The 22,809-nt window shown below is 47.3% G+C and overlaps 1 protein-coding gene across 2 annotated transcripts; it reads right to left on the reverse strand.

Annotated features, from left to right (window-relative positions):
* Positions 1 to 546: 546 nt before the first annotated feature.
* Positions 547 to 8,682, reverse strand: LOC137662111 (creatine kinase B-type). Of its 2 annotated transcripts, XM_068398159.1 has the most exons (8): positions 8,602 to 8,682; positions 7,471 to 7,683; positions 6,183 to 6,337; positions 5,142 to 5,274; positions 4,059 to 4,230; positions 2,371 to 2,494; positions 1,457 to 1,646; positions 547 to 875 (listed from the first exon to the last, which is right to left on the reverse strand). In XM_068398159.1, the coding sequence occupies exons 2-8, from the start codon at positions 7,661 to 7,663 to the stop codon at positions 697 to 699; spliced, it is 1,146 nt and encodes a 381-aa protein (XP_068254260.1). In that variant the 5' UTR covers positions 7,664 to 7,683; positions 8,602 to 8,682; the 3' UTR covers positions 547 to 696. The 2 variants fall into 2 exon arrangements, with proteins under 2 accessions (XP_068254260.1, XP_068254261.1); XM_068398160.1 differs by lacking the exons at positions 7,471 to 7,683; positions 8,602 to 8,682 and adding an exon at positions 6,820 to 7,103.
* Positions 8,683 to 22,809: the final 14,127 nt, after the last annotated feature.

Here is a 22,809-nt window from a genome sequence, read left to right on the forward strand (position 1 = left end):
GGGCGCCAGATGTGAGGCCCAGGTCCACCAACAGCAAAGGCAGAGCCATTCCCTGGGGAAGGGGCTTCACCCCTGCTGGCAGCGGCCCTCAAGCCTCCCCAAACACACGCCTTGATGGGTGACAACCAAGAGTTCCCTTTGGCTTCGCTGGTAACCCTCATGGCCCTTCACAGCAACCCACCACCCACTGGGACACCTCAAGTTTCACCAAGAGGCACAGCGAGCCCCAAGCCGGCTGGGACAGCCGCCCCTCGCCAAGGGGTGCCCAGAGGGCTGCTGAGGGCGGTCGGTGACCGGCCACCCTCCTCAGGGACCCAGGAAGGAGCACTGAGAGAAGAGGAGGCCGGGTCCGGCAGGGGCAGGGCGGAAGGCTGAGGGGATGAGCGCCTTGATCAGGCTGCAGGCGTCGCGGGGCTGAGGGGCCAGGCGGCGGGAGCAGGGGCTAACCGCAGCGGGCACGAGCAGCGGCGACTCCCCAGCTGCCAGCAGGGCTGGTGGAGGCGGCGGGAGCCTAAAAAATGAAATAGTTTATTTCATTTTCAGCAACATCTCAACCATCAAAAAAATAAACTCTAACACAGATGGATGGAAGACTTCTCTACAGTGTAACTAAGTGGGCTCTGACTCCAGGGGTCTGAGTTGCAGTGACATTTTATTATTCATCCAATAAGTTAGGAAGCGTGAGAAAGAAGTGCTCTATTTCTGAGCTGGTATGAGGTCATCAATGGACTGGCCTTTTTCAAGGCGTTTTTCCATTTCAGTGAGCAGCTTCACACCATCCACCACCATCTGCACCAGCTCCACCTCAGAGAAGCCAAGACGATCAGCATTGGAGACATCAAACACCCCTCCGACAGCAGCTGTGTCCACACCACCTGGAGCAAGAGATTTAGTTAGTACACTGACCACTGCTAGCACAGGTAAGTCTACCTTTCTTCCCTCACTAGCCTGCAGTGGGAACACAGCAAGACAACTCTCTAGAAGTTGCCACTGCCGCCTCCTATGTGCAGGGAGATGAAGCTGCACGTGACTGCCAACGTGAGCCACTGAGCACGCCATTAGGCCAGCTCTTTATTCTTGTAAGCCAAGAACAATCTAACCTGTGGTCAGAAGTACCTGCTGTAGCTATTTCCTAGCCAGAAGTTAAATCAAGATTCCGACCCCTTCTTACAACAGCAACAGCTTCCATCAGGTCCACCTTACCTGGTGCTCAGAATACCAGATAGGACACACCTAGATAACCAGATACAGTAAGGTCTAAGAAGAGCACTGGCACCTCCAGCTCCTCAGGCTACGATTTTAAGGCTGGGTTCTCTCCATGGCTTACAAGAGTCCCTTTTGGATGGTCTGACAGGCACTGCCAGTGTGAACCAAGACACAGCTCTGGCTGTAGCCAGGCTTTTGCTGGCATCTTAGGGCAGCCTGACTAGGACATCACTGTATCACCACCTCTCACCTGTGCCTCGTTTCTGCAGCCGAAGCCTCTTAAGGATTTCTCCGAACTTCTCATGTTTCCCAAGGTTTGGTAGCTTGATGTGCACACCAGCACGAAGCCCTGTTCCAAGGTTAGATGGGCAGGTCAGGATGTAGCCCAAGTGTGGATTCCACATGAACTCGTAGTTTTTGGACTTGAAGAGAGTTTCTATCTATAAATAGAGAGAATGGATGTTTAGAGATTGTTCTCTGCCCAAAGGATGTAGGTCATCCATTAGTGCTCATTTACAGCTTCAGTTACATAGCAGCAGCCACAACAGTTTGAACAGCTATTTGAGTCAGTCCCATAACCTCCCTCCATTTGGGAAAAAGGGTCACCAACAAGGGGCTTTTAAGGCCTTACTCTTGCTCCTAGCAGTGAGACAGGCTAAGTTTAAGCTACGCTATGAAATCTGAAGTCACTATCTGTTGGGAAGCTTGATTTAGTACGTGTCAAGCTGGCATGTCTGTTAGGATTAGCGAAGGGGATGGGAAGGCTCAAGTTCATATCAAGACTAGAAGCTGAGAAAAGCATTCAGCTTAGAAACTTCAGTCCAGCTTTGCTCGTCCACATTCAAGCAGTTTCTCCTCCCACCCAGGGTGTCTCAGTGTTTGATTTATAGAGCCATGTAGTAATCCTTTAAGTACGGTTTAGACAGCTGGATAAGGGTACCACATCAGAGGACACATTCCAGATTTCATAGCCACTATGCTTTGCCAATATAGGTGGCTCAGAGCCCTCACAGCTCTGGACCTCATCAGGGTGTTCCCAGAGACCCAAGCTATGAAGCACCACCGTGCAGGACTCAGGAGGGGGCTTGAAAGAGTTTGCATTCTCAGCTCTAACCGGAGAAATATGTACCACTTGAACCTACAGCTCAGGCAATATTGATTTACCTGTGTTAGCCCAGTACAGAAGCGGGTAAATACTTCCTTCATGTTGCCACCTTTCTGCATGGAAATAACTCTAAGGTGATCCTCCTCATTGATCCAAACAAGGAAAGTCTTGTTATCATTGTGCCTAGGAGACAAGGCAAATAACTTGTTGTCTGTCCCACTTGACATTTTCAAGATAATTGTAATAGCACCAAATTACTCGTCGTTGTAGCTTTTATTTTGAGAGGCTCATTTAGTTGCTTCTTCAAAGAAATTAATCTTACCTCTTTTGCCCGTGCAGGACCTAACAGAATTAAGCCAGTAGTTTTTACCCTGCTCTTTTCAAGGGGTAGTTTGAATTGGCATATATCAAAACAGGTCAGAATGAGTAGTAACACGACATTAGCCAGTCTTACAGTATCAAACCCTAAAATCCAGTCACCCTGAGTTTACAAATTTAATGGATTTCATCTGTTCAGCACAGTTTGCAGGAGGGTGATCAGTACAGACTTTGGTGCAGCCCTGTACAGCGATGTTCATAATGACACCATGTTGACAATGGATAACAAAGCCTTTTATCAGAATTTTGTCAGATTCTGTCAAACTGCACTTTGTACCTTATTAGAGAACTAGGTTGAGTTTTCACTATTAATTTTAGATCAGGGCTCTTCAGAGATGCTACAAAAACCCGAGCTGAATGTAGTGGCATATCCATGTATGTTTGGCAAATACCAAAGGGCCCCTCTTGTCCTAGCTTGCAGCTGGCAGCAAGTACTAACGTCAACCTTTATCATGCTGATAAATTATCAGCTTGATTAGGATCAAAAACTAACTAGTACCTGAGGAAAGTTATTTATGCAGACACTGAGACTTTACACTTTAAGCTTGTAGATTAGTCATGCCCAGGTGACAACGCTATCTAGTGCTGGCAATCTGCAGGTAGATGACGCAATCCTAAAGGTGACCTACAGAAACAAAGCATGCTTCCTCTGGGTTGTACCAAAGCAGCTACAGTAATAAGATCGGAGTATTCCAGCTGATAAAAACCTAGCCCTTGGCTTACAAGGGAGCAAGTTAATTATGCTGCAGAAGCTCCCGAGATGCACAGTTTTATGTAGGTGACCTACATCTGGCAAGCAGAATCCTTCTTTTCCACACCTCTGCATCAGTCAACTCATGTCACCAAGTCTCTCGGGGCAGGGGGGGACATCTTATCACTAGTATGGGTAAAGCCATACTAGTCCAGCAACAGTGAATTTCTGCAAACAGAAGTGATCAGACTACAAGGGAGCAACCATGCATTCAGTATCAGGTCTGAGCTAAGCCAACACTATGGTTTGTTACCACAAGTTACTCTAAGCTCCTGGGACAAGAGCTGAATGTAGTGATCCTTTAGAAGTGATCTACTTGCATAAGCTGATTCAATTGTTGTCTGGTGCTTCACTAACCTGTGCTGGATGGGTAGACGCTGGTTACAGGCTACCCAAGCTGGCTTGTTCCTAGCAGCCTGCTGTAGTGCATGGTAACACTTGTTCAAATTCTGCTGGTTTAGATGCAACTTCCCCAGAGAAGACTACACAAGTTGTTCATTAGATTCTATAATACAAGTTCAGAAGCTGCCATTTTGCCCAACAGTACGAGCCACAACCAAAACTGCAAGATTTTTTTGCAGGGACTTTGTACGACTCCTCCCTTCCAGGCATACTCACCAGATACCCCTGGCATCAGGCCAATCTCGTGCCATCCCAGACGCCAACAGAAGAGGAGAAACTGGCTTGTCAAACAAGAAGTGATCATCAATCAGCTGCTGCTGCTCTGCATCAGTCATGTTCCTCAGAGCATAGTACTTCCCCTTGAGATCACCCTTCAGGCTACCCAGAGCTGAAAGAGACACTCACCTTTAGGATGGGACCAAAGCTGCTAGACATTCCCAGTACTTTAGAGACCACACACAAAGTATGCCAATGTCTCATCTGCTGGGTTTGGTTCCTCCCTTGCTTTCATCTGCAATGGCAATGCCTTTGCAGCATTACAGAACTTAAGGCAGTATCAGGTGATTTGTCTGCACCTTCCAGGCTCATACAAGTAGCCTTTGTTCCCTCACACGACGTATAGAATCATTACTGCTGTTTAACTGTAGAATCGGAGCGCTTTCTTCCAAGGAGAATCAAGGTCATGAATACAACAAACAGTATTATTCTAGTCAAGGATGTTACCCTGCCCTTGAGAGCTTTTGGAACAACTACACACTCAGTCGCCAGAATTGCACCTTGAGTGTGTATCCTTTCCTCTCACTTAATGGAGTTGGGAGGCAAGAGAAAGAAAAACATGCAGCTGAGTTCCACCGAAAACTAGGGCTTACTCTAGTGAACCACATTTGGAGCAAGACTACACCCCTAAGCAAGATGAACACTAATGAAAGTCAATTAAAAGCAGCCACAAATACTGCAACCATGACTCAAGCCCTGAAGTTGCTACATACCTGTTACATTTCAGGTTTGAGCCACGATGAACCAACCTCTTTCCACACACACATAGAAAGAAGCTTTCAAGATCAGCAAAGGTCAACTTAATGCAGTGGGACTTCCCTCTGACATGTGCTCTTGCTCTCAGCTAAAACTGCAATGCTGATGCAGCTGTAATGTAATGAGCCTTTTTTGGAAGGATCCACGTTCAGACTAAGTCTTGAAGGAGGCTGCTTTTGCCAACTGCCTCCATTTTCAAACTGCAAAGAACACCTCTCGCGCAAAGGACGTCAGTAGTTTCCCCGGCGCACCCAGCTCTCCCTTTACCTTCAACAGAGAGCTTTTCGATAGCCCGCCTCTCTCCTCGACTGCAGTGCGGGGGAAGACAGAATCCACGGATGCTTCTACCAGTTCTGACACGGGAACTTAGCACGTAATTGGGATCCAGGTCATCACCTCCCTACAAGATTAGGAAACCAGTGAGTACAACATACTACAGAAATACACATAGCTCCCATGCATTTAAGTGTGCACCTTGTACTTGAGATATTGACTACTTGGCCTGTAAGCCAGTGTCTAACTTCAGGACTATTTTCTTCAGCATTAGCTAAAGTATCTGTGTAACAGAACTCTTCTTTTGAGGCTAAGGCTACGGCTACTAAGTAGTGCTAGAAGATTGGGATACCACTAGGTCATCAGTTTTATGTCCATTTCAGACTACGGTCTGGACTTCTGTTACCCTTCAAATCTACAATCCAGAGGTATCAACATGAGGCAAACCCTTGCTGTTTAGGCAGGTGTTTACTCTTGCAAATGAGAATTATTCACTACTGTCATCCAAAGTATCTTAATTTATTTTCCAGATGACTTACGGCTAGCCAATCAACATGGCATTAGGAATTCCTAAAGTAACATTTGAAATCCATAAAATGGGCAGAAATCCTTACTCGTAGCCGTAACAATATCTATTCTATAGTATGAGACCACCAGGTGATACTTAAGATCCAAGATCAGACAGTAGAAAGTGTTAAGTTCTATGACAGTCCTTGACTCCTAGGACATCATTGTTGAGCTTGACTACTATAGCCCACCATTCATGGAAATACACGGTGAACGTGCTCGGCATGACCTATGTTGCAGCAGTACATGAATCGAGCTCCGGCTGCATGCCAGCTGCCTGGTTCTACCCAGCCACTGACATCCTATGGCAACAAGCTCTTAAGTCTGATTGCACTGGACACACAGCCTGTGGGTCCGTGCTGGGTGAAAGCAAGGGGGCAGAGCCTGAGCAATCAGTTTAGGCAGCTGCCAGCAATCTTACCCATTTCTCAGACCAGCATGCATCAGTAATTGATTAAAAGTTTATACCTGCAGGTTATCAGCATTCAGGTCAGTCTTGTGCTCATCAGTTGGTTTGTAGCCACCATGCCTGTCTTCAATAACTGGATCAAAGAGCTCCTTAAACACTTCATAGCTTTCTTCATCACCAGCTACGCATCCTACTGTCATTATGAAGGGATGGCCTGGAGTGGTAATAAAGTCAGAAGAGCTAAGTTTGGGTGACGTTTGGCTGTACTCCAGCGTAGCACTAACCAGGCAAGTTCTTTAGTGGTAGGTCTAGTCACTTAGAAATGCATTCTTACATAAAAACCGTTTGGAGACACCCTACATTTTACTCTTCATCCAGTTAGTCAAATGCAGTGCTACGGAAACCCATAGCTATTGCCATTAAACCACACTCATTTGTCAAGCTTGGTTTAGGACAAATTTGCACAGCACATCCAATTTCACTAGCAAGTTTAGACCACCGGCTAGAACCGTACATCTAAACAGCCATGCTTTGCTGTAAGCAAGCATGCTTTGCTTTTTGTTTGTTCTGCTACAGAGTTGCATTTCTGTAGTCTGCTCATAAATACCACCTCCACGAGATTACTTTTAAGTCACCATATTCAAAAGCACCAGTTACTTCAGCTGGCTCACACAGAATATTCTCAATGCATTTTACCAGGATTATCAACCCCAGTCTGAATGACATCATCCAGGGTGAAGCCACTGGGCGTGACTCTGTCTCTCAGTTTCTTGTATAAATCCAGGGTTAGAACTTTGGCCATGTGGTTGTTGTGGGTGCTCAGGTCTGGGTACTCCTCAGCAGGAGGCAGTCTCTGATTATTTAGTTGGGCCATTTTGATATTGCTAGAGTAAAAATAAATACTGTAATGTTAACACGTAAACACATCTGCTCCCCCTTTTTTCATAGAAGTGCTAGAGAACATCACATAACCAGTTTGGAATAGGAATAGACCAGAACAGCCAGGTAAGATGGCATTTTTCCCCCCCTGGTTTTGTTATAATTAGAATGCATTTGGTTTGTGGTTTTTGGTTTGTTTTTTTTTTTTTTTTCCCAGATTGAAAGTATTTAGCAGGGCAGTTACATAATTGAAGTGTCTGGGAATTGATATGTCAGATCACAGCAAGGAACATGGCTTGATAGAACAAGGCCTCTTTTAACACAGCCATGCATTTAGAGTCGTCTCTCAATGCTTTACAAGATTTGCCTCTCAGGAGCTCAAGAGCTTTGGGTGCCATTGTCAAGAAGCACTTCCAGTAAGGAGGGAGAACAGATCGCTGTGCAGATCTAACGGTCCCTGGCCGTTACCTGGGTTGTCAACCCCAGTCTGGATGACATCATCCAGCGTAAATCCACTGGAAGTTTGTTTATCCCTCAGCTTCTTGTACAGGTCCAGGGTCAACACCTTGGCCATGTGATTGTTGTGCACGCTGAGGTCAGGGAACTCCTCATCAACACGGTGCTTCACCTTCAGGAGGTTGTGGCTGTTTGAGAACGGCATGTCTGACTCTACCGCAGTCACTAGGGGAAAAAGAGGGGAAGCCTATCACTGGGGGCTCGGCAGGCCCCCGAACCACCCGGGGGAACGCCAGCCACCCATGCAAGGTCACCTTGGCTGTTGTTCCACCCGTGCCTTTTACACCTTCGCTGCTACACCACCTTCCACAAGAGCCACGAAGGAGGAACGACAAAAGTTCTTCACCTCCGCCAGCCGTGCCCCGTCCTTCAACATCCCAGCGCAAGGGCTGGGGCTCTCCCCGCTCCTCCCAGACACCGCCCGGCTGAAGGGACGCGCCCAAGGTCGCACGGAGCGGCCGGGGCAGCACCGGGCAGACCCCGCCGGCGGCTCTGGGGCGGGGGGAGCGGCCGGGCCGCCGCAGGGCTCGGGGGGGCTCGGCCCCGCCGGGACCCCGGGCCGGGTGGCAGCTGAGCGGGGCGGCACCGCGATGCCCTGGGCGGGCAGTTGCGCCTCCTCCCGCCGCTGCCGAGCGGGGAGCGCCGCCGTGCCCCGGCCCGAGGAGGGATACCCCCGGCCCCTCCGCGCCCACGGAGCCCCGGCTGCTCCCCGCCTTGGGAGCGGAGGGGTGCGAAGCATCCAGCAAGCTATTATACAACAGACGGCTCCCTGGGGGGACCTGGCTGGGGCGACCATATGTAGCTACCCTGCTAAATACCGGGTTAATCTGGTTTTACAGCGGGGCCCGCTCCAGCTGGGGGCAAGCTCGGTAAGCACCTGAGCCGCGTCCCCCGCCCGGCTGCCGCTGCCCCTGCCCCGCGCTGCCCCCCGCCGCACCCGCAGCCACGCTCCCCCTCCTCGGCAGGACCGGCTCCGCCCCGCATAGTTGGGGGGGAAGAATTAATTAAAAAAAAAACACAAAAAAAACCCCCCCCACAACTTATTTTAAAGCTGCAGGACGGCTCGGCTGCCCCGGGACTTACCGAGGGCTCCGCAGCTAACGCGAGGGTGTCCGCTCCGCGCCCCGCTGCTGCCCTAGCAGGAGTGGTGTCCCCGCACCGCCGCCGCGCCTCTATTACATACAGCGCGACCCGCCGCCCCATTGGCCGCTATTTATAGCCCGTTCATTCCATTGGACGAGGGGCAGGAGGGCGGGGCGAGCGCCCCGTCGCTAGGAGGGCCCGGGCTTGCCGCCGTTTTGCTCGGCCGGGGGAGGCAGGGCGGCGTGGGGTGGGGGGCGCGGCGGGGCCGGCGGGACCCCGCGGGGGTGCTCCCCGCAGCGGAGAGGCAGCGGCGGCCTTGGTGGCGTCGTTAAACACGTACATGTGTGTGTAAATCCATTGCCGCGTTCCCTCGGCCAAGGCGTGTCTGCAGGTGGCGGTGCCCTTGCACACCGACGGGGGCACGTGGCCTGTCGCCATGGAGGCTTCACACCTTGGTTGAGGATTCAGTAACGGGTGTAATAATCCACCAGCCCAAAAATAAAGGCTTTGTAGCGCCAGGAGGGGCATGCCTGGAGTGGAGTGAGCGATTAACTGCCCTCGAGTTGGCTCGGCAGAACCGCTGGTAGGGCTGTGGGTCTGGCACTCGGCCCCCGGCAGCTGAGAGCGGTGGCCTTGTTCTGCAGGGGAAGGCCCTGCCACTCGCCCTGCACCTCGCCTCCAGCACCTGCAAAGCTGTGGGCTGGTTTTACAGCTTAACTTGAGAGGAAGTAGGGTGGTTGTGTAAAGCACAGCCCAGCCTCCTGCTCCTGTCATGTGCCAAAAAAAAAAAAAAAAAGCCTAAAGCTTTATTGGAGGGTGGCTGATTGCCCGCTGAAGGCAGAAGCAGGAAGCCTGGGATTTGACCCACCTAAAGCTCATGTGAAATTCATGGAAACAGTGACTTCCACTGGTATCTTTCTAGGAATGAGCAGGGTTTGTCCCAAAGCTAAGATACAGCTCAGAATCCCATTGTTTGCAGAATCCCATTGTTTGAGAAACCCATTGTCTGCAGAGAGCTGAAGCACCTCTCCTATGAAGACAGGCTGAGAGAGTTGGGGCTGTTCAGCCTGGAGAAGAGAAGGCTCTGGGGAGACCTTACAGCAGCCTTCCAGTACCTGAAGGGGGCCTACAGGAAAGCTGGAGAGGGACTTTTTACAAGGGCATGTAGTGATAGGATGAGGAGTAACGGTTTAAAACTGGAAAAGGGGAGATTTAGCTTAGATATTAGGAAGAAAGTCTTTACTGTGAGGGTGGTGAGACACTGGAACAAGTTGCCCAGAGAAGCTGTGGCTGCCCCCTCCCTGGTAGTGTTCAAGGCCAGGTTGGATGAGGCTTTGAGCAACCTGGTCTAGTGGAAAGGTGTCCCTGCCCATGGCAGGGGGGTTGGAACTAGATGATCTTTACGGTCCCTCCCTACCCAAACCATGCTTTGAGTCTATGATTCTATGAAATAAACATATTAACAACATGAATGACTACCTTGATCTGACTTTCACCTTTACGTAATGGTTTCTTTATCTTTCTCTGACATGTATTTCTCACAACAGAACCCACATTTATCCTCCTGTCCAAACAGAGAGTGTACTTACCCATGTGCATGCGGATCTGAGTCGCAGAGTTCCTTTCTTTGACATGAGTTGTGAATGTCAGGAGACATCAGCAGAAACTCTTTCCCCACCACAATTCTTTCAGCACCACAACCAGTACCCTCACCCGACAACGAGAAGCATATGCACTTTACACAACTGCTTAGGATTTAAAAGAAAATATATACACCTAGAGGAAATCATTACCAAATAAAAAAGCATAGACTGCTTCAAATAAAAACACGTCGTGTTTGGCTGCTGTCCAGATTTCCGAGTTATTCCAGGTCTGACAGACTGAGATGCTGAGCACACAGATCTCCAGTAGAAGCCAAGGGACCTTGGCAAGTCTGGTCTCTTATCTCCCAGATCAAAGAGCAAATCCTCTCTCTAGGTCGCCTCTGCCTTTTTAACCTCACAAAATCTTCCCCTACGTTTTACCAGTTTCACACAACACTCATGCTTCAGAATAGTGTAAATTGCAAATAATGCCATCGCTAAGCAAGTATTGAATGTATTAAATATAAGTGTAAAATCATACAGAGAGTCCTCAGAATAAATGTAATATTGCTGGATGACCTCAGTTGCAAACATAGTTCTGATTGTGGATGTTTTTTATGTAAAACACCCAGGTTTTATTTTTAATTTAGAACAATAGAAATAAAACTAAGAGCATTTTCTTACATTACACCATATTTTGGTGGTGGTTTTCTTCACAAAAAGAAAGCACATCAGGGTAGCTACTGAAGGCTCCTCCTGTCTCATTCCATAGTCTATTGCTGTGGAAGACCCTCAGTCTGCAAACAGCTGTGCTTTACTTGGGGAGCATAAGATTTGCTTGGGAACACTGCACTGAGAATAGTTTTTGCTTGCTTCTAAGATAAAGGAGCCGAGACCAGTTCACAGGGCTTTTTGAGGCATGAAAGAAGTAAACATGTGTGGAAGGTCAGTTCTGAACACAGAGCTGAAAACAAGGAATGGTTGTTGATGTTTTGAGTCCAGAACACTGGCTCTTCCCAGAATGGGTGATGAGTGCTTAGTGTGTGAATGTTGATGTTATCTTGAACTGCCTAGTCTGGCTCTTGTATTGTAGCAGTTAAATAGAGTAGTAGCATAACAATAAAAAGCCTTAGGCCTTTCGGCTTCAGGCCCTTGCATCCTCGATCTCAGAGTCTGTGCCTTCCTTGCCGCCCGCCGCAAATGGCGCCCGAACAAGGTTGAAGATTAACGAAGAAGCGGCGGCGACTCTGATCGAAGGATTGTCAGGGGCTAGCGCGCACCAGGACCGGAGAGTACCCAGGACCTGAGAGTCCCCAGGATCGGAGAATCCCCAGGACCGGAGAGTGAGTCCCCAGGACCGGAGAGTGAGTCCCCAGGACCGGAGAATCCCCAGGATCGGAGAATCCCCAGGATCGGAGAGTCCCCAGGACCGGAGAGTGAGTCCCCAGGACCGGAGAGTCCCCAGAATCAGTGAGTTCCGCGATCGCAATAAACATGGGACAGGCTAGTTCCCAAGAGCATAAGCTCTACACTGAGGTATTACAGCGTATATTACGCGAACAGGGCTATAAGGTCCAATTAGCGAAATTGGTGCAGTTATTAGTATGGATCAAAGACAACTGTACCTGGTTCCCTGTATCAGGGACTTACGATGCAAAGATTTGGGCGAAAGTGGGAGTAGAAATACAAAAACGGAACACGTTGCAGTCTGATATTCTAAAGGATTTAGAAGCAACGTGGAGGGTTGTTTTTACAGCACTCTCTGCACTCCAGCCTGCAGAGGAGTATTTGCAATCTCTGGCATCCACTCCTATTAACACCTTAGTGGATGTGAAGGAGCAACAGGAGCCTGTATATGAAACAGTCTCTGGAGAATCAGACGATCCTTACGATCTTGATTTCACAGATCCAGACATACAGTCCAATTTATACCCACCATTAACATCGGTAAAAGAAACGGCTGCGGCCGTCCCTTCGGCACGGGGGGTCTCGCAGCCGGCAGCAGCAGCGGCAGCGGCTACGGGCGGAGCACAGTTAACACCAACAGCTCCTCCGTATCCTGCGTCTGCCGAGCCACCTATTGGCTTTGCTGAAAAGGCATCAGAGTCTCATGTAACGAAATACAAAACGCTGGCAGAAAATTGTAGAGAGGAAGCTGCTCGTAAAGGAGATTTTGCCATGCTGATGGCGATGCCGGTAATCTATCGTCCAAATCATTCTCCTGAGTATCACTACCTTAGTTATGAAATGATTAAGGAAGTACGGGCCGTGGTGAGAGACTATGGTTTGCACAGTAACTATACTTCAAATTTAGTAACAGTCATTGGGGAATCCTATACTATGACACCACATGATTGGAAGTCACTTTTACGGATGATTTTAACACCTGCACAGTATTCAGTGTGGCTGGCAGAGTACCAGGAGGCTGTTTCTGCAGACACTTTGGAAAATAGGCAAGAATATTTGGGAATTAATCAGTATGCAGTACCAGAGGTACAGGCACGGTTACCTCGGCAGCGTTTACAACAGATCTCTGCATTGGCTTTAAAGTGCCTGAAACGCGTTCCGGAGGCAGGGAAACGCCAGCCCTCTTTTGCGGCAGTCAGGCAAGGAGCTCAAGAACCCTATGTTACATTTATTGATCGTTTACAAACAGCACTGAGCAGGCAGATTGATGATGAAAATACAGTAGAAACGCTGTTATTACAATTGGCTTATGAAAATGCAAATGCAGATTGTCAAAGAATTTTGGGCCCTCTAAAAAACTCTTACAAAAGTATAGCAGAATTTATTAAAGCCTGTCAGAATGTGGGTTCTGAAGAGCATAAAGCTACTTTACTTGCAAGTGCCTTGGCTCAGCAACTCGTTGTGGGACGAGCAGAAATGAAATGTATTGAGTGCAATCAAATGGGGCATATTAAAAAGAACTGCCCAAAGCCGACAGTAAATAAAAAAGATGAGCAGAAAGGAAGGTTCTCCCACACGGCATGATGAACAGTCCCACAATTTGTCAGTTAGTGGTCTCTGCTGCAATAGAGCCGACTCGAAGTATTTTTAAACAGTCTCTTATTTACCATTATATGGATGACATTCTCATTGCAGCTTTGACACAGACAGAACTGATGAAAACTGTAAATCATCTAAAAGACTCTTTACAACAATTTGGGCTTCATATTTCCCCAGAAAAAATACAAACAGAACCGCCCTGGAAGTATTTGGGATGGGTACTGTTTACCAGAACCTTACGGCCACAACAACTTCGTTTGGTAAACAATATCTCTACATTAAATGATTTGCAGCAACTACTAGGGACAATTAATTGGATTCGTCCTGTGCTGGGTATTTCTATTGAACAGTTAAGTACCCTGTTTAACACCTTGAAGGGGGATTCAGATTTAACTTCGCCTCGAATCCTTTCTGACAAAGCAAAACAGGAATTGGCATTGGTAATTCAAAAACTTATAACTTCCCAAGCAGGACGTATAATCTTACACTTGCCTCTTCTATTTTTTGTGATTCACACGAAATTCCAGCCTTATGGGCTATTTGCTCAATTGACAGAATCACAGCAATTAGTTACCCTGGAATGGATTTTCTTATCACACACCTTTACAAAAACAATCACGACTCCTTTGGAGATGGTCATTATGGTGATTCAGAAAGGACAGTTCAGGATACAGCAGCTGACAGGTCGAGACCCTGACATTATTTACCTACCCTTTCATAAGGAAACGCACATTACACTGATGAGGGACAGCCTTGAATTTCAGGCTGCTCTGGCTGATTATTTGAATGATATCCATTTTACTTTGCCACAGAATAAAATCTTGCAAGCCTTACCTTCCCTCTGTTTACAGCCACAGAGAGTGATGGTGCCTCACCCTATACCAAATGCAAAAACGGTTTTTACAGACGGCTCAGGTAAAACAAAGAAGGCCGTAGTGGCCTGGAAAGAAAAGGCACAATGGCAACACACATCAGTTACTGTGGAAGCGTCCACTCAGATTGTTGAATTGTCTGCAATACATTTAGCTCTGACATTGTTTGCAAGCAAACCTATTAATATTGTATCAGATTCACTATATGCTGTTGGCGCTATTAACCGCTTAGAAGCTGCATTTATCAAAGAAATTAGCAATAAAGAGATGTATAAACTTTTCCTTGCTATTGCAACTCTGCTTCAGCAACGACAGCATCCTTGCTTTATTGTTCATATTAGGTCTCACACTCGCTTGCCAGGACCTCTGGTAGAAGGGAATGCAGTAGCTGATAAGTACACTGTTTTGCCCATAACATCATCCTCCCTTACTCAACGATTTCAACATGCACAATTATCTCACTCCTTTTTCCATCAAAATGCTCGCAGTTTACAGAAAGAATTTGCTCTCACAAAAACGCAGGCTCGTGATATTATTCGGGCATGTAACGATTGTCAACTATATAATACTGCAACTTATCATGATGGTGTAAATGTCAGGGGACTGAAGGCTAATGAAATTTGGCAAACAGATGTTACACATTATCCACCTTTTGGCAGGCAAAAGTATGTTCATGTTACTGTGGATACCTTTCCTGGTTATGTTGTTGCTTCTGCAGCTACAGGGGAACGGACTCAGGATGTTAAGAAACATTGGACAAGGTGCTTTGCACTTATGGGCCTCCCTAAACAAATAAAAACAGACAATGGACCTGCCTATGTATCTCAAGCAGCGGCCTTATTCCTACAACAGTGGGGTGTGTCTCACGTTACAGGTATCCCGCACACCCCCACCGGACAAGCCATAATTGAACGGACACATCAAAACTTGAAACACATGTTGCAAAAACAAAAAAGGGGGAGTGTAGCCACAGCTCCTCAAGAACAATTAGATATGGCTGTGTTCACTTTAAATTTTCTAAATCGGTCATCTTCTCGATTAGATACCACGGCAGTGGAACGACATTTTCAGGCTAAAGTTCCCTTTACACAAAATCCTAAGGTTTGGTATAAAGATCTGCCAGGCCCAACTGATTGGCGTGGACCAGTAGAATTGTTGACATGGGGGAGGGGATATGCTTGTGTTTTACTCCCAACAGGTCCTCGTTGGCTACCTGCGAGATGCGTGAAGCCATACCATGAGCTGGAGAAACCACAACCAGAACCCGGTATCAGAAATGCAGACGCTGAAAGCACAGGGACCACGCAAGTGACGTAGAACAGTCAACCCGACACCGGGCATTACTTGGGGAATGCTGAAATGACTGGATGAGCACGCAAGTAGCATGCTGCGAGAGGTCTTGGGTGGTCTCTGGTGGTCGCGGTCCCCCCATAGTTGTACTGTCCGCTGTGTGACTTCGCTTCCACGCAAGTGTGGTTAAGGCCTTTCTGTTGACACATGCAGGTGGCTCTGAGGAGAAGATACTGTTTTGGTTCTCACAGCAGTTATCTCTTCTAGAGCACGTGAATCAAGTAAATTTGGACACTACAGGGATGTTGTTCACAGTCTTGTTTATCTTTGGCCCTTCTTTCTAATTAGTGATGCTACAGCATTATTGTATAGATATCTATGTTTATTCCTTTTTCTATATGTATTTATTGCATGTCTCTGTATATTGCTCTGCTCTACACCCCGCAAGCCAAATGTGCACGTCCAGCTTTGCACTCCCCAGGAGAAGCAGTCTCTTGAGCGAGGGGGTAGAATGTGGGAATATAACGGAAGATGGGCGAGGAGGATTGTAAACACGCTCAAGTGACTTGCACCTGGGGTGTCAAAAAACACATATATCATACTACTAACTGTTATTTAGTCTTGTGTGCTGGACAAGTAGAGCATCTTCATTCAGATAACATAGGCCTGTGATAAGACTCAAGGGCACCTAATTGTTTATGCCTGAGATTCCTGCCCTGCTGTGAGAAAGATCAAAGCACAGTGGAAAAATGCCGCCTGGCAGAAATCCCTAATATACAGGCGAAGGCAGCAGGCCCGGAATCTCTTTCACTTTCTCTCTAGCAGGAACTGAACTCCGCGGTGCCTGCGTCCCTGCTTGTGTGCCTTTGCCCAAGTGCTGCTTCAGAGACCTGGTCTGCAATCAGAGGACTCTGAAAAGCCGAAGCCCACATCATGACCACCCTTGTCATCAAATAAACAAAAAAGGGGGAAATGTGGAAGACCCTCAGTCTGCAAACAGCTGTGCTTTACTTGGGGAGCATAAGATTTGCTTGGGAACACTGCACTGAGAATAGTTTTTGCTTGCTTCTAAGATAAAGGAGCCGAGACCAGTTCACAGGGCTTTTTGAGGCATGAAAGAAGTAAACATGTGTGGAAGGTCAGTTCTGAACACAGAGCTGAAAACAAGGAATGGTTGTTGATGTTTTGAGTCCAGAACACTGGCTCTTCCCAGAATGGGTGATGAGTGCTTAGTGTGTGAATGTTGATGTTATCTTGAACTGCCTAGTCTGGCTCTTGTATTGTAGCAGTTAAATAGAGTAGTAGCATAACAATAAAAAGCCTTAGGCCTTTCGGCTTCAGGCCCTTGCATCCTCGATCTCAGAGTCTGTGCCTTCCTTGCCGCCCGCCGCATATTGCCACACAAACAGAGAAGCAATCAACTTGTTCTGTACTGCTACAATTGTTCTGTAGATTTGTGGAGTCAAGGTCACCTCAAGAACCAAAATCCAAGGATCCATTTCTCTTCATTGGATACGCTCTTTCCCTCACAGTCCTGCAGAACAGGGAATGCCAGTCACTGTTATAAGCTGGTAGTAGTCTCAATGGGCCATTCATTATAGCACTTCCGACACAAACAGACATCTCTTCTTCACAAAACTTTTGTTTGAAAAGAAGACATGGAAAGAGAGTCACGGGTGCAGAACAACCAAAATATACCCAATTTACATGTTTAACAAACAGTGCACCCTCCACCCCCTTTTCCTCACCGCTATTTGACAAATCTCTAGCACGCAGTAAGTCAGAAGTGGCTATTACCTCACTGGGTTTTAGCCAGACAGCATTTTAAGATTCACTGAAAGCTGTGTGTAAATTGGATCCTACCTTTGATACAGCACCCCATCCCAGCTTCCCTAGTGACTTAATTATAGATGCTGTGCTGTGTGTCAACAGCCTCTGATCAACTGTTTTATCTAGCTCATCTGCTAAGAGAATATTTTCTTTAGATAAGCCTGTATGGCCTGTTAGACTGTGATAAAGGCACCAATACTTACTTTCCCTGCTGGGATGATATCTTACTGCATACTGACTTATATGCTACATTGCCCTTCTGCAGCTCAGGATAGAAAGGTGGGGTGATTACTCCAGAGATCTCTGCGCTGAGCTTTAACAATTGTAGGGGCCTGGACCGTGGGAAAGTTATAGAGAGAACATACCAGTACACTGTTAGGTAACAGCATGAGATAGCAAGAAAGCATAAGGATGTGGCTTGCTTAAGTTTATAGTAAGTATCCAATTAGAACAGTAGAAGTGGCACGCAGCCAGATTGTGTACAATACTTGTAGCCAATAGCTTAGTGTGTAAGCATTACATAAGAGAGTATGTAGGTTATAAAAGAGTGTGTTAACCAAAATAAAGAAGCTACTAGAGCACCATATTGGTGTGCTGTAGTTCTTTCCTCGCTCGGACCCCAGCATTATGGTGACCCCGACGTGATCGTTGCATCAGAGAAGGGGGACCAGACGAAAGATTCGAGGGTGACTGCCGTGCTGGCAGAGGTAAGCCAGGCTGTCCAAGAGAGACGGGGAAGCTGTCTGAGGGAGACGGGGAATCCGTCCGAGGGAGACGGGGAATTGTAGGTCTACGTGATTAACGGCAGGATGGAGGGTGCAGTATCTGCACTGGAAAAGGCGGCAGTGAAATGTATTCTGCAGATAGCCGTGCAATCTGAGATTAAGATAAAAAGAAAAGAAGTAGAAACTTTGCTGGAATTGGGCCAGCAAAGAGGTTTCCTAAAAACCACCGATCAGTTTTTTTCTGAAGCTTGCTGGGACGATCTAGGGCAAGAACTTTCACAATTAGTCACGGTGGGAAATAAAAAGGCTAAAAAGCTAGTTAAATCTTGGAAGAAAGTGAGGGATATGCTGGAGGCTATGCCCTCTGAGGCAAAAGTGCGATCCGCTCTCAAAAAAGCACTAACAAAACCAGAAGAAGAAGAGCAGTTACCGGCGTACCCTATAGAGGCAGCCCCTCCCTACGAGAACTTTCCGATACTTTTCCCCACCCCGCCGCGGACTCGGCGCCTTCCGTCCTCCCCCCCCCGCTGGCTCGGTGCCAGCTGTTTACCCCGCGATTGAGGTAGAGTTCTGGGGTGGAGAATCAACAGTCCCGTTAGCCCCGTTAATGCCTTGTGAAGTGGGGCCGGAGGTGACATCTGGGGTCTCGGTACCCCCTCCGGAGGCTGCCGGAGGCAAACAGCCACCGGTGAATCCTGAAACTGTACCCCTCCCCATGGAAGTAGAAACAAATGAGTCAGACGCCGCTCCTGAAGCGGACAGTAACGCGCCTTTGCGAGAGTTACTGCAGCGACAAGAACAGCAAATGCAGGAACTATTAGAAAAAAATGGAGAAGCTAGATGGAGGAGCCAGTAAAACATCGCGGCAACTCGCTTACAATAAAGCCTCGCAGGCGATATCTGGTGGGTTAGAGGCTCTCGGACAGGCTATCGAGAAGCAGGAAGCTCCGCCAGCAGAACCGGACCTAACTCCGGCAGAGCTAACGCACAAAGAGGAAACAATCCAGAAGCGCGCGCGCGACGTTGTGTCCGGGGCGGAGACTGGGAGGAGGCCGCAGCTGGCGCGTACCTACGCGGCAGATTTGGAAGTGGCCTGGACGGGCCGTCGCCTCCCCGGGGCGGAACATCGTCTTCTCGTTCGCGCATGCGCCGACTGACTGACCCGCCGCGGCAAGAGCATAGCACTCACAGACCAGCAGGTGGAGCTCGAGCTCCATCTACGCCAATGTCAGACTCCAGATTCCGATGATCCCGGTGACGAACACAATACACAGCCTGCAGCATTACCCGGTTATGATCCAGGGCAACGATGGCGGGGAGTCATTCGAGAGGCTGCCATCGAAGGAGGAATGTTACCGCCTAGTATCACCGCAATGCCAGTTTTCACACAAGAAGATCGTCGTCAATGGGCACCGTTTGACTGGAAAACTGTGAAGCAGTTACAAGAAGCAGTGATGCAGTATGGAATGGACAATAAACCTGTGATGCAGTTGCTAACATCATTCTTTAAAAAACAAACATTAACACAAGTGGACATCTGCCGGATTGTGAATACCTCCTACTTCAGTATCCACAAGACCTGGGAGAAGAAAATGATGCACGGGGCTTGGACAAAGAATTCAGAGCCCCTGCTAAATCGCTCTGGTGGATGCTTTGATAACAAAGACACCTTCCTTCAGAATCCCCAGTACGTCTTTGATGTTAACAAGACTGAGGACAAAGTGTTGGTCTCCTTACAACAGAAGGATCCGTTCAGGTTTTAGAATTACAAGCTGTACTCTTGGCCTTACAAAAGTGGCGCGAAGCACCCTTAAATTTGGTAGTGGATTCCCTATATGTGGTAAGGGTTGTGAAACGCATACACCGATCGTTGCTTCGCCATATCACCAATGAACTGTTGTTCAAAGCCTTTCTCGACCTATGGCATGAAATGCAACACCGCCTACACCCAGTATTTGTCACCCACATTAGAAGCCATACCAGTTTACCCGGAGGTTTGGTGGAAGGAAACTCCCGAGCCGATCAGTCGGTATCCACGTTTCCGGTGGACAGATCCCCACAGGCAAAATTAAAGAGGCTCGACAATCTCATCAATTTTTTCACCAATCTGCAGCAGCATTGCGATCACAATTCCAATTGACAAAGACTGATGCAAGGGCGATTATAGCTTCTTGCCCTGATTGTGCTAGAATACCTGTGTTACAGATTGCGGGAGCAAATCCCAGGGGACTCCAACCCAGACAGATTTGGCAAACAGACATCACCGACTATGCTGCCTTTGGCCGACTCAAATATATCCATGTATCAATTGACACCTGCTCCGGTCACATGTGGGCTACAGCCCTGACCTCCATGACGGCCAAAGCTGTTAAAAAACATCTGATGCAAGCTATTGCAGTAATGGGCCAGCCAGAACAAATTAAGACTGATAATGGCCCTGCCTATCGATCTGAATCGCTTGCAGAGTTTATGCAGAAATGGGGTATTACACATGTACAGGGTATTCCATATAATTCTACAGGGCAGGCAACTGTGGAACGTGCACATCGCACATTAAAAGAGCATTTAGAAATTATTCGGAAACGGGGAGATGGGACCACAGGATGCACTACATAAAACATTGTTTGTATTAAATTGGCTAAACCCTAAGCAGAACTCGCAAACACCACCTGCCATAGCTCACGGGCAGGGAAATCAAAAAGACTTCAGTAATATAAATGTACCAGTAAGGGTATTCATCCCAGAATCAGGCACTTGGGAAGGACCAAAGCAATTAATAACCTGGGGCAGAGGGTATGCTTGTGTCTCCACAGGAAATAACTGCCAGTGGGTTCCGGCCAAATGGGTGAAGCCGTGGCTAGATGAACCAGCCGACGCTACAGGACCAGACAACTCTAACACCAGAGGCCTTGAGGAGGTGTGATCACCGCCTTGCACGTATCATCTGGCCGTGACTCCAGAATCTGAATCCAGAACAGAAAATGCAGGAACATCACGGGTTTTTGGATGAACTGGTTGGGTGGTCTGGGAATTGGAAGGTGGATAGCCAGCCTAGTGAAAGGCTTGGCGCAAGTATTGCTATTCATTTTTGTCTTGGTATTCTGTATCATAGAAGGTTTGCAGGGAATGATGTCAAGAACCATTGCCATTTATATTAAGAAAGAAAGGGGGACATGCAGGGGCCTGGACCGTGGGAAAGTTATAGAGAGAACATACCAGTACACTGTTAGGTAACAGCATGAGATAGCAAGAAAGCATAAGGATGTGGCTTGCTTAAGTTTATAGTAAGTATCCAATTAGAACAGTAGAAGTGGCACGCAGCCAGATTGTGTACAATACTTGTAGCCAATAGCTTAGTGTGTAACCATTGCATAAGAGAGTATGTAGGTTATAAAAGAGTGTGTTAACCAAAATAAAGAAGCTACTAGAGCACCATATTGGTGTGCTGTAGTTCCTTCCTCGCGCGGACCCCAACAAACAATGAAGAATTAAGAGAAGTTAATCATGGGCCATGCAGCTAACTTCCCAAGAGGCTTAATTATAAATGTTGTGCAGCATACAACTGCAAGAGGAGATGGCTGTTAGTGAATGTGTCTTCTGAAATTACTTGCGTGAACGTAAAATGAACCTGAAGAATTAGAGGATAAACACCTTGAAAATCTAGAAGAATATTCCAGATTAGGAGACAGCAAGAGAAAGGGGTTTGCTACATACAACTGAGTTGTTTCCAATTCCTAATTGACAGCTAAACAGCACTTGAAAATGAAACATAACACTCATGTATCAGTAGATTAAAGAAGTCGGTTACAGCTGCATCTGCTTAACTTCCCAAATGAAACTTCTCTTCCCATTTACATTTACTTCTTAAAATATATTTTCCTAGTTATTATCCTTGGTGGATTTTTTCACATTGTTTAGGCAGTCTGTTGAAAATTACTGATAGTTTCCAGTGAGCTGAGTGCCTGTGGAAACTAGGAGCTGCTGAGTGTCTTGCTCTTGCATAGTCAGGCCCACAGTGATCTGAACAGCAGACCATCATAGGAAAGAAAGGACATAAGAACATAAACAATGACAAAGATAACCAATGACACTAAAAATGACAGAAAAAAAACCCCAAGGTAGGTGCAAATAAAGACACAGTAGAGCCATGATTGCCAGTCAGAAAAACAGCTGAGTAGGAGTTCGCAGTTTAAGAAACCTCTGAAACTGCATACATTATGTTTAGATTAGATGGAGGAGAGTTTCATAACAAAATAACAAAGAATACTGCAATTATGATATGGGCAGGTCAATAGCATAACAAAAAATATGTTCTCACTGAAGATAATGGGAAAAAAATCCCTTGTACTTGATGGAATCACATTCATTAAAAAAATCACAAATTGTCATCTAAACGGCTCTCTATTATTATGTTCTTGGTTGTGAAAGGATGACTTTTCCTCCACCATTGTGGATTATGGGTTATTGGTGAACACAGCACCGTACAGAGCGTTATCTGATTTAGCTGGGAATGTTACCTGCACGTCCAGGGTGATTCACATGCTCCCTGCTATGCCCATACCCCTCCCATGCCAGGTGGCCTGGGCTTGTTGCAAGCAGAAGAGGAGGTGATATTCTCCTCCTTTGCTCTTCCTTGTCTCCTGACTACATCCCCCGTATCACCGGGGCACGCAGGGCTCTCCACATCACTTCAATCCTAAACATGAGACAGAAGTAGGAGTCAGAACCATGCTATTTGGGGTTTAGATAACGATTCCGCTGCTTGTAAGCCCACATTCTGGTTTCTCCTACAGCCTTACAAAACCCACATGAAGAGGTTGGTTGGCCTTGAGCTGCCTTTCCTCCGAGCAGGCTCCCCTGAGGGAAGGCACACAGAGCTTTCTGGAAGCTGCCTGCCCGGGC

This window comes from Nyctibius grandis, chromosome 4, assembly GCF_013368605.1.
Source record: "Nyctibius grandis isolate bNycGra1 chromosome 4, bNycGra1.pri, whole genome shotgun sequence".
NCBI classification, from domain to species: domain Eukaryota; kingdom Metazoa; phylum Chordata; class Aves; order Nyctibiiformes; family Nyctibiidae; genus Nyctibius; species Nyctibius grandis.